Raw genomic sequence first — 12,923 nt, 5'->3', positions numbered from 1 at the left:
AAGCTGCAACCAGGACGTTGCTCAGAATAAGGTAATGCATATATTTTTCCCCTCGTCGGTTTCCTCATTACCTGCTGCACAGATAGTCTAGCAGCAGTGTCCTCCTTTAGGACCCGACCAGCTTGATCAGTAGATTCAGAATTGTACAGCACAAAAGCAGACCTTTTGGTTCAACTCGTTCATGCTGACCAGATATCCTAAAGTAATCTAGTCCCATTTGCCAGTACCCAGCCCGTATCCCTCTAAACCTTTCCTATTCATATACCCATCCAGGTGCCTTTAAATGTTCTAATTGTACCAGCCTCCACCACTTCCTCTGGCAGCTCATTCCACACATGCACCACCCTCCAAGTGAAAAAGTTGCCCCTTAGGTCTCTTATGTCTTGCCCCTCTCACCCTAAACCTATGTCTCTAGTTCTGGACTCCCCCACCCCAGGGAAGAGATCTTGTCCGTTTATCCTATCCATGCCCCTCATTATTTTATAAACATGTATGAGGTCACCCCTCCGCCTCCGACGCTCCAGGGAAAACAGCCCCAGCCTATTCAACCTCTCCCTATGGCTCAAAGCCTCCAACCCTGGCAAAATCCTTGTAAATCTTTTCTGAACTCTTTCAAGTTTTGCAACATCTTTCCGATAGGAGGAAGACCAGAATTGCACGCAGAATTGCAACAGTGGCCTAACCAATGTACTTTTCAGTCATAACATCCCGTCCTCCAACTACTATACTTAATGCACTGACCAATAAAGACAAGCATACCAAACCCCTTCTTCACTATTCTTTCTACCAGAGGCTCCACTTTCAAGGAATTATGAACCTGCACTCCAAGGTCTCTTTGTTCAGCAACACTCCCCAGTGAACCTTACCATTAAGTGTTTAAGTCCTGCTCCTGATCTTCCTTTCCAAAATGCAGCCCCTCACATTTACTAAATTAAACTCCATATGTCACTCCTTGGCCCATCTGATCAACGTGCTATTGTACTCCGAGCCAACTTTCTTCACTGTCCCACTACACCTCCAATTTTGGTGTAATTTGCAAACTTACTAACCATACCACCTATGTTCACATCCAAATCATTTTATATAAAATGACCAAAAGCAATGGACCCAGCACCGATTTTTTGTAGCACACCACTGGTCACAGGCCTCCAGTCTGAAAAGCAACAATCAACTACCTTTGAGCCAGTTCTGCATCCAACTGACTAGTTCTCCCTGTGTTGCATGTGATCTAACTTTACAAACTAGTCTACCATGAGGAACCTTGTTAAACACCTTACTGAAGTCCATAGAGGTTTTTTCACATCTCTGCCCTCATCAATGCTCTTCATTACTTCAAGTGCTCCTGCAGAGCCTCTCTTGGTGGTGGACATAGTAATCTCCCACCCAAGGTACATTTAGTTTGCCACCCTCAGTACTTTCCCCACGTGGAGGAGGAGTACCTATTCATCAGCTGAGGAAGACTGTACATGGCAAGAAGAAGGTTTCCTTGCACATGTTTAACTTGATACCATGAGATTTCATGGGGTGTAGAGTCAATATTAACTCCCACAGCAACTTTTCCCAACTGTATACCTCTGCTTGGTCGATCCTGCTGGTGGGACAGGACCATATCCAGGAATGGTGGTAGTGGTGGCGGTGGCTGGAATAGTAATAGGCACAGAATCCAACCTTTCAGACAAGGTCACACTGTTGCTTAACCAATGTGATAGACAGCTCTGCCAATGTTGGCACTAGCCCCCAGATATTACCAAGGAGGACTTTGCAAAGTCAACAGGGCTTTTTCTGCCTTTGTCATTTCAGATCGATGTCAAGTGGCCCATCCAGTTTTGGTGTTTTTGTAGTCATATGTAGGCCAGACCAGGAGAGGGTGGCCTATTTCATTCTGAAAAGGTGAACCAGATGGGTTATAAAGTTCTGAAAGGGAGAGAGATATAGGTTTCCCAGTGCAGTACTGGGTGCCGTATTTGGAATGTCCAAAAAGATTCAGGTGTTCCTTCTTGAAACACAAGGTTAGCAAGCAGGTACAGCATATAAATCAGGCAGAATGCCAGGTTTTGTTAGAGGTGGAATTGAATGCAAGTGGAGGAAGATTAATTTGAGTTATACAGGGTATTGGTGAGACTGCATCTGGAGTACTGGTCACCATACGTATGGAAGGATGTTGATGCTTTGAAAACAATTCAGAGACTATTTACTGGACTAATACCTTGCAATGAGCAGATTGACTTATGAGGAAATGCTGCACAGGCTGGGCCTTTATACTCCGGAGTTCACAAAATTCAGAGGTAATTTCATTGAAACACACAAGATTCCTGATTGGATGGATGAGGAAAGGATGCTTCCTTTCCTGGGAGAATCTAGATTTTGGGGTTTATAGTTTAAAAATAAGGGGTCCTCTATTTAACGTCTGAGGGGAAAAAAGTCTCGAAGGATCAAGAGTCATTGGAATTTCCTTCCTCAATAAGCAGCGGATGAAGAATCTTTATCAACCTCTGCCCTAAAATTATTTAAAGATTATCAAGGATATGCAGAAATGTAGAACATGGATCTTGCTGGATGGCAGAACAGGCTCAAGGTGTTAACAGAATTCAAGAGAAACAATTAATCTGTTGAGGGAGCCAGAAAATAGTGGTAGTGGTAATAGGCAGATACACTAACTGACAGGTTGTTGCCACAATGATCTGTGTTACCATTCAACTGTTTCTCATTTTTCATGACTTATATGGTATAAAAGGCCAAAACAAAAATACCAAAATACGCAGATGACAAAATCACGCACATTGTGAACAGTGCCAAAGGGAGTAGAAATTATAAAAAGATATCGGTAAGCAAACAGACAAAACTAGCAAATGGATTTCAATACAGGCAAATACAGTATCATACACTTTCTCAAAGCAACAGAAAAAACTGTTTTCTGAGCAGTGAAAATCTAAAAGCATTAACAGTCCAGTGAGACTTCGATGCCCAGGTACACAGATAATTAAAATGACATGACCTAGTCCAGAAAGTAATCAAAAAGGCTAACAGTTTTTCATATGTACAGTAATAGACAGAGGTAGATAAATTCTTGTTCAACACGGAGGTTATCAGGAGTAGGTGGGAATGTGAAATTAAAAGATACAAACAAACAGATATATCATGACCTTACTGAATTGGCAGAACAGGCTTAAAGGGTCAAATGGCCTTCCTCAGTTCTTAGTTCAAGGGGACAGAAATTGTGCTTCAAATATAGAAAACACTGGTCAGACTATACCTCCAGTCCAGTGGGCAGTTCTGGACACTACACTTTAGGAGAATAAACTGGAGAGAGTGCAACTCACTTTGAACGAAAGTTACAAAGTCAGAGGGTTAAAATATGATGAGAAATCAGACAATTTTGCTGGAATTCAGACAATTAGTGATTTGGTCATAGTTTTAAAGATATCAAGAGGAACATTTAGAGTAAAAGAGCAACTTGGACACTTTTTTGTCCAAAAAACACACTTTATAATCACAGAACCTCAAGTGTCATACTGCCAACAAAGCTCTTGTACAGCATACCCACCATCAAAAGGAGGAACGTGGCAACCAATTTGCACACAGCAACATAATGATGACCAGATAATCACTTTTGTGATGTTTGTTGACAAAACCACAAGCAAGTGAGAATAACTTGCTTGCTCCTCTTCAAAACATTGCCATGGAACCTTGGAGGGTCCTGATGAAAGGTTAAGCCCGAAATGTCAACTCTCTTGCTCCTCAGAAGCTGCTTGACCTGCTATGCTTTTTCCAGTGCCACACCTTTTTACATACACCTGACTGGGCAAAGTTGGACTTAACAATCATGATTCAGGCTCACAAAAAGAATGTTAATTTGGTCAACTTTCTTATTGTCTTTTGTCACTAGGGGAATTGTATTTGAGCAAGTAATTTCTCTACTCATGCTTCTCTGAAGGGAACTTTTCCAGAATACCAATCTTTTAATTCTAAAATACTCTGTACTCTGCCTCAAGATTTTTTTATAATTCTGAGATGTAGCAGCCGCTGACTTGGCCAGCACTTACTACCCATCCATAGTTGCCCTTATCAAAGGATGATGGTGCGCTGCCTTGTTGAACTACTGCAGTCCATTTAATATAGGTAGACCCATAATACTAGAATTATGAACAAACACTGAAGGAATGGCAATACATTTCCAAGTCTGGATCATGTCCAGCTTAGAAGGGAAATTGTGGGTGGTGTTACTTTTATGAATGTTTTCCTTTACATGGCACTGATTGTGGTTTTCGAAGGTGCTGTCCAAGGAGCCTTGATAAATTTCTGCAGTGCAACTTGTGCAGCACACGCAGCTTGTTGATGAATGTCAGTAGCGGAGGGAACGGATACTTGCAGATGTGATGCCAATTAAGCAGTCTGCTTTATCTTGGATGGTTGTCAAGCTTCTTGAGTGTTGTTGGAGTTGCACCCATCCAGGCAAGAGGGAAGTATCCCAAAACACTCCTAACTCATGCCTTGTAGATAGCGGATAAGCTTTGGGGAGCCAAGAGCAACATTCCCTCTAAATTGCACATGCTCCAACGTTCTGCCTCTGGTGAACAGTGTCAGCAGCGACTTCAGATTCGAGAAATCGCTAACACGCAAAGCTTCAGAAGTCCATGCAGCCAATACAAAAATTAGAGGGATCGCTAGTCAAGACTCGAGTTACTCGCTGAAAGATTCCCAACCTCTGACCTGCTGCATTGGTACACCGATTGCTTCAGTATCTGAAAAGTCACAAACAATGCTGCCCACTGTGATATCATCAGTGAACATCCTGACTTCTGACCTTAGAATGGAAGGAAGGCCATTGCTGAATCAAATGGTGAAGTTTGGACCTAGGACATTACTCTGAGGAACTGCAGCAGACACTTACTGGAGTTGAGATGACAGTCGTCCAACAACCACAATCATCTCCCTTTGTTCCAGGTATGACTCCAACCAGCAGAGACTTTGCCACTGATTATAAGTTACTTGAAGCCAAGAGCATTCACCCTTACCTCACATCACCTCAAAGTCTGTACTATAACACTATGTTTCATTCTGTTCTATTATCCTGATATAAGGTACAATTTCTCTGGTTAGCACACAAAGCAATACTTTTCACTGTATCTCAGGACATGTGACAATAATAAATAAAAAAAACTACTCATTTTTTGAATGGCAAGAATCAAATGTAAACCGACTGCTTGGAATCCAGTTAAAATTAAAAAAGAAAATTTATAACAAACCCAAGCAATGTTCAATTGTTTGTACAAGAATGAATTTGCACAAACATTTCAACGCCAGAATGATCAAACCAACTGACAGCTATCCACTGCTACAGATCTGGTTTTAGGATGCCTTCTAGTAACTCACCTAGAATATGAACATGCTGCCAATTGGACCCTTTTTAAGGCTGGTCTTGCATTAGTCACATTCCAACTACAGACACTAATCCTACTTGCACTGATTTCTAAAGATAAAGGAATGTCAGGAATTTAGAAATCAGTATTTTTTAAATTATCATTTTATGAAATCCATTTTTACTTAATCTACTACAACTGAATCAAGTGAGAATTAAGAAATGGAACAGATCACAAAACAGCAAAATAAAGATGTTGTTACAATAAGCATGATTCATCAAAATTAAAGACCACTGAATTACCTGTGCTCCTAAATCCTGTATTTCCTTGCATGATTCTGGGAAGATATCTGAAGCAATAATGGGATAGCCATTCTTTATGAGATTCTTCGCCATTGGATTACCCATGTTGCCCAGACCAATAAATCCCACTTGTGCTTTTGAGGCCATTGATCTGGAAGACACTATTAGACCAGTCCTTTTTAATAGTGACAGAGTGACACCTTTCATATTTTGCAAATTACATTCACGAAGTGAAAAATATATTTCACTTAGCATAGGACTATTACTTAAAATAGGAATAAATTGGCAACGTATAGGTCAACTTTTCATTTATGCTGTTAACCAATTTGAATACATCTAACTTGACATCTTACGCAATTCCATTCTGCTCATTTCTATAGTGACTTATTCACAATTTCAAATATTGAGCTGCACATTCTTCTAGCTCTCAACTCCATTTCTTAAAATAAGTTCATCACCAATACTCACTACCTCTCATGAGAACCTACTCCAAGTTGTCAACTTTTCTGTGCAGAAAAGAACCTCATCTCTCAATCACAGAAACAAAGAAAATAGGAACAATAGGTCATTCAGCTGTTGGAACCTGTGATGCCATGACCATGGCAGATCATCCAACTCAGTACCTAGTTTCTGCTTTAATGCTATACCTTTTGATGCCTTTAGTCCCAAGAACTATATCTATTTCCTTATTGAAAACATACATTTTGGACATAACCATTTTTTGAAGAAGTGTCACTGGATTCAAAACATTAACTTTGTTTTGACTTCACAAACACTGCCAGAGCCAATGGGTTTCTCCAGCCATTTCAGTTTTTGTTCAGATTTCCAGCATCCGCCAGATCTTACATTCTTCAGGTGGGTCTGTGCTGGGCCCTGTACAATTGCAACAAGACATCCTGACTCCTGTACTCAAATCATCTCGCTATTTAGGACAACATACCAATTGCCTTCTTCACCTCCTGCTGCAACTGAATGCTTACATTCATTCAATGACTGATGTACAAAGACATATCTCATTGCACCACACCTTTCCCAATCTGTCGCCATTCAGATCATAATCCATCTTCATGTTTTTGCTACCAAATTTATTCACATTATACTCCATCTGCCATGCATTTGCCCACTCAGTCAACTTGGCTAAATTGCACTGAACCATCTCTACATCCTCCTCACTGTTCATCCTCCCACCCAACTTTGTCATCTGCAGACTTAGATCAGGGAACTAAATTTTTTTTAGATTAGATTAGATTAGATTACTTACTGTGTGGAAACAGGCCCTTCGGCCCAACAAGTCCACACCGACCCACCGAAGCGCAACCCACCCATACCCCTACATTTACCCCTTACCTAACACTACAGGCAATTTAGCATGGCCAATTCACCTAACCTGCACATTTTTGGACTGTGGGAGGAAACTGGAGCACCCGGTAACCCACGCAGATGTAACGTGTTTTGTGAATAGCTGGGGTACACCACTGATCCCGTTTAAATCTATTAAAAATTTGGTCCATTAGCCTAAGCAATCTGACCTAACTTGATTTATAATACTCCAATAATTCTTCCTTCCTTTACTGTTTCAATACCGTCAATGAGAGTTGGGAAATTGTGTTTTTAGTTTTATTATCTGACTGATAAATCTTCAAAACTCACTACAGCAAGCTTGTCAGTAACTATAAGCTGAGGTACATACAACAGAACACTGCTGTAGCCTCAAGTGCTGTACTGTATGTAACTCTGGGTACCACTAGGCATTAGAGTGGCAAGGATCCAGAAAGCCCTACCTGAGAATGTGATGGAGGGATTATTATCTAAACAGGGGGAAAACGTGCAGGGCTACAGAGCGAAGACAGAAGAATGGCAGTAGCTAAATTGGTCCTGGCGAGGGCCAACAGAGGGGTGATAGCTCAAATGATCTTCGGTGCTGTAACAATTGTGAGATCAAGGTGTGACAAATTAAAATCACTATTTTGCCAGGAAACTTTGTATGTTGAAATCATGTTTCAGGTGGATGCCTCAAAACTTCTTCCCTTACACTGTTAACAATGTCATACATTTATCGAATTACCTCCCATAGTGCTGATCAAGGAAGTCACAAATTTATAACAGCAGTTTTTTAGTATTGTAATGTTAAAAGAGTAAATTGTACTCTCTCTGGACATTAATGTTAAAGGGTTAAACTGTACTGTCTTTCCCCAATAAACTGAATATTCTTGGGGGGGGCGACACTCTCTCTCACAGATAGCATGCAGGAAGGTGGATGGCTATCCATTGTAATCTACACTTCATTTATGCAGCGATTTACTATTATTCCACTGCTACAATCAAATTAAACTCTCATTCAGTCCCTCCCAATCAGAAATGCTTTCATAGCCAATCAAATTCATTTGTGTGATCATCCCGCTATACTGAAGTATATCACACCTACATTGTCTGGGCAAGTAGCGGAGCCAGGACCCATTTGTAGGGCTGCCCCAAATCTAGGACATATCACAACGGCATTGTCTTGGGAATCACGGAGTCAGGAAATTGTTTGCATAATGACTCCCCAGGATTAGGGCATTTACATTTACATTATCTCTGAGGATGACCTCATCCTATCATTGTACCTGAGGTAACATGTGGTTATGCAGGGGTTTTTTGGGGGGGGGGGGGGGGGGGGTGGAGGTGAAAGTGGCCAGAGTACCTGTGAGCATTACCAACTGACCTGTATAAAGTGAATGTGTTATCCTTTGTTTGGGGCCTCTTTAGACTTGACTTTGCATACCTGCAAAGAAGTGTCAAAGGGGGTCACCAGGCTTGTACAGGCTTAAATAAACTTTAATTGTTTGCAGAAGTTGGTGTGTGAAACCTCGGGAAAAGAATCTAACACAGGTACATATCAAGAAAGGTAGAAAAAGAACTACAATTTGCAAAGACTTGAATATTTCACCACCAGAGGATATTTGAACAACTTTAGTACATGAGGAAACAATTTTTTTGGAACAGTCAGTCACTGAGCTAATGCAGTTTGATATACTGCTGCAACAAATTTTTAAAATTGTGATAAAGTCAAATCTTATGATAAGATATCTGGCATACTTTAAAACATTATTTAAGTCAATCTCAGAATGCAAATATACAGAACCGACTTGCTCCCTACTCTATTGACATCTTGAAGCATTTCATTTTCATTGAATTCCCTGCCATTGAAATTCCTTCAACCAGCCTTCTGACCATTGCAGGATCAATGCTACCCTAGTTATTTAGCAGTGTCTTGTTCTATGACCACAATGCATTATCTAATGTGTCCGCCTTGATTTTTCTGCAGTGTTTGGATGTTGCTGACCATCTCAAAATCTCCATGATATCTTTACCATATGCTATCTTTGTGTGAATACTCATCAATTGTTCCACTCTGGCTTAACTGAAGTAGCTGCACATTTAGTGAGGGCTCTACCTCCACTGATCCAAAATTCCCCTCTCTGCTCAACTATGAAGATCTTTTCTTGGCCCATGTCCTTTTCCTCATTTAAAATGGTGCACCATGCCAATGTTACAGACTATCACAAGACCAAACTGTTGACTGATTACAAACAGTATTACTGTTATTTTGACACTCTCTGATGTCAATGATAATTACCCAATTTCAAAACATTAAGGAATCAAAGTATCTGCCATTAAAAAGATCAAAACTTGTGTTTTGGGCTAAACAAGAAAACTATACTCGTCCTTGTTACCAACTTCAGACCCTCCCTAGCAAAACTCAGGTAGGCTACAACAAGTCAAATATTATTATTCCACCTGATAAGCTGAATTCCAATTCCAACTTGCTCTTTGTTGCAGATATAACATACCCAATTTCACGAGATTTGTCTATCCTCAGATTTTCAATTGCTGAAACCTTGGTCTATGTTTGTACTTCGCAGTTTCTTCAACATCATCCTTTGGCCTCACATTCTTCATTTCACATTAATTCTAATTTGTTTGAAACTCGGTAACAGATGCCATTTCCCCACCGTATTTTTCAACATAAGGGAATGTGCTGTAAATGCAAATAAGTGCATTGAATAACCAACATTTGGATAAGAAGTGAAATGGATGGGTATATGGTGTACAAATTTCAAAAAGCCTTTGGCACAAACATACCAAGTCTTGGTCAATCACCAATTGACCATAGTGAGGGTCAAGTTTGCAGCACTAAAACAGTTCGAAAAAGCCACAGGTGGACATAACCAGGTTCAAGCCAAGATTTAAAAAAACAATAACAATGAAGCTATTGTCATGCATTTAACATAGAAAAATCACCCAAAAAATTTGCTTACTGTAAAAAAAAATGCAAAGCCATTCTGAGAGTTGATCAAAATCTTGGGTTAATAACTCTATGAAAAGGCAGAGAAATAAAGGGAGGAAGTTCTAAAACATCAGGATGCTGTGACTAAAGGCACTTCGATACATGGTGGGAAGCAAAACAAAGTTAAAAAGACCAAAGTGTCGAAGGAGCAGGACACCTGGAATTGGCCAAAAACCTTGGGAACAGGACCTTGACAAATGAGGTAAAGAATTGAACCTGTCTGCTTTAAAGTCGGCAGAGCTTGGGAAAGGGGAGGGCATATACAAGTTTTTTTAAAAATCTTGTCACCCTTTACTAATATTTGTCTGAACAAGCACATCATAAATGTCCCTGGCCAAGATGTTGGAGAACTGCAAGCATCAGTTTGCTGCATCATGAGTCAATTACAGCACTTTCAATTCTGCAATCATTTGTTTGAAAATCCCAAATGTACTCTTAAATTTGTTACAAAGTTCAAACATCCAAATCAGCCTAATACAATCCCATATTTTAGTAAAGAATTCCAAGCACGCTTCACAACTGGTTTCTATTTTCAACATGCATCTGATGCCAAAAATTACACCTTCAAATTAAAAACGGTTACAATTTTGGAAGCCAAATTTTTTCAAGCTGATTTAAGTCTTGCACAAATGTTGTTAGCTATTGTGCAAGACGAATGAGCAATACCAAAATAAAAACAACTAGTGTTTAACAATCCACATGGATGCGCAAAGACGTGAGAAAATTTCAATAAGTCGAGCCCCGCTCTTGCAACTTTTACTGAAGTGAATTAAGTCCATTAGAGTATTTCTATGCAAATGACAGTGGGGGTGTGCAGAAACATATTTTAAGTTATTGCAGCTTCCACTTTGGTTCCTACAGAAAGGTTGTCGGACAGGTCCTGCAAAGCCTTCACGCTCTGCACCAACATTTGACGAATGCAATCCAAAATAACAGATATAGACGAAGCCTTACCAACACGGTGGCGAACATAGTTACTGTACTTGAGGAACAAGTTGCCTGACCTCCTTACAACAGCCGCCATACTTATGTTCTACGGCCGACCTCCAGCTCCTGCGAGTCCCAGGCTGAGCAGCCTATCCCCGGATAGAGAGAAGCGGGAGTGGCACAGCCAGCGCCAATGTACAAGCTGCAGACAGTGACGTGCACGAACCAATCAATAAGACCTTGGGCACTGAGACATCCCTGGAATCAGCACGCAGCTCCTTTCTGATCCCGGGCGAAGCTCGGTCCCTGAGCCGCAGGGGCATTACTACAGACAAAGCAACTGCAGATGCTGGAACATCCCCCCCACCCCACCAAAGTGGGCAGGCAGCAGGCTGGAAGCACACAGCAAGCCAAGGCAAGCACCAGGAGGTGCAGACATTTCCTGAAGAAAGTTTAAAAATCACACAACACCAGGCTATAGTCCAACAGGTTTATTTGGAAGCACTAGCTTTCGGAGCGACGCTGCTTCATCAGGTGGTTGTGGAGAATGAGACCTGCCCTGAAGAGGGATTACACCTCCTGAAGCTGCCTAGATTGCTGTGCACTTCCAGCCTCCTGAGCTGAAAATGTGTTGCTGGAAAAGCGCAGCAGGTCAGGCAGCATCCAGGGAACAGGAGAATCGACGTTTCGGGCATAAGCCCTTCTTCAGGAGAAGGGTTTATGCCCGAAACGTCGATTCTCCTGCTCCTTGGATGCTGCCTGACCTGCTGCGCTTTTCCAGCAACACATTTTCAGCTCTGATCTCCAGCATCTGCAGACCTCACTTTCTCCTCAAAGACTTCCAGCCTCCTGCCTGTCTACAGAGATACTATTCAACACGAGGTGGGGTTTGTTTTTTTTCCCATTAGGTTGTTGGTTACCTCCGATTTGTGAAAATTACAGGTTTTGAAACCTCGAGCTTATCACGGCTACAGCTTCATTGCCACAGGAATTGGAGAATCATTCATTAATTCACTTTTTTATTGTTGCTTCAAGTATGATGTGTTGGGTAGCAAGTTCACTCAGCTGGTTTGTTGTTTGGTTCGTTCTCTTGAAATACTTCTTGTAAAATCTTCAAAGTTCATGTTTGATAGTGTTCGCAGCCAAGTCAACCCTCGAAATTTTGCATCATGGACAGCCATGGGTGGAGTGCCCGAAGATTGGACGGTGGCTAACGTGCCATTATAGACTGGTGGGCCTAACATTGTCAGAAGAGATTCTGAGAGACAATATCTACAGACATTTATGGAGGCAAGGACTCATTTGGAATAGTCTGCATTATTTTGTCCATAGGAAATCGTGCCTCACAAATTTGATTGAGTTTCTTGAAGGGATAATCAAGACTGTAGCTGAGAGCAGTGTGGTACATGTTGTTCACATGACATTTAGCAAGGTCTTTAGCAAGGTACCACATGGTGGGTGTTGAGTAAGGTTAAATCTTATGATATCCAGGGAGAGTTGACCAATTGGATACAAAATTGGCTTGAAGGTAGAAGACAGAGGGTGGTCAAGCTGGAGGCCAATGACCAGTGTTGTGCCACAGGGATTGGTGCTGGGTCCACTTTTATTCATCATTTATATACATGATTTGTTTGAGAATTTAGGAAGGATGGTTAGTAAGTTTGCAGATGACACCAAGACTGGGATGGTGATATAGTGGACAGCAAAGAAGGTTATCTGGTAATACACTGAGATCTTGATCAACTGGGCCAGTGGATGAAGAATGGCAGATGGAGTTTAATTTAGATAAATGCAAGATCATTGCGTTGTTCGAGGTCAAATCAGGGCAGGACTTACAAAGTCAATGGTAGGACCCAGGGGAGTGTTATAGAACAAAGAGATCTAGGAACTGGAGTTACAGGTAGACAAGGTGGTGAAGATAAGGTAAGCCACAGCTATGCCTGTCTCTTTGTTGGCTACGTAGAGCAGTTGATCTTCCATAATTACACCGGCACCACTCCTCAC

At 41.2% G+C, this 12,923-nt stretch overlaps 1 protein-coding gene across 1 annotated transcript in view; it reads right to left on the bottom strand.

The window, feature by feature from the left end:
• Positions 1 to 11,096, bottom strand: part of LOC122550227 (3-hydroxyisobutyrate dehydrogenase, mitochondrial-like) — a 149,300-nt gene extending 138,204 nt beyond the window's left edge. The window contains exons 1-2 of the mRNA XM_087986959.1: positions 10,947 to 11,096; positions 5,663 to 5,823 (exon numbers count right to left, since the gene is read on the bottom strand). Of these exons, the coding sequence (XP_087843085.1) occupies positions 5,663 to 5,823; positions 10,947 to 11,016 (231 nt within the window). The 5' untranslated portion in view covers positions 11,017 to 11,096. The remainder of the gene's footprint in view (positions 1 to 5,662; positions 5,824 to 10,946) is intronic.
• Positions 11,097 to 12,923: the final 1,827 nt, after the last annotated feature.

Source organism: Chiloscyllium plagiosum, unplaced genomic scaffold (assembly GCF_037043375.1).
Source record: "Chiloscyllium plagiosum isolate Xiang-an unplaced genomic scaffold, Cpla_swu_hap1 HiC_scaffold_5, whole genome shotgun sequence".
Classification (NCBI taxonomy): domain Eukaryota; kingdom Metazoa; phylum Chordata; class Chondrichthyes; order Orectolobiformes; family Hemiscylliidae; genus Chiloscyllium; species Chiloscyllium plagiosum.
This window is presented reverse-complemented; position numbering and strand designations above follow the sequence as displayed.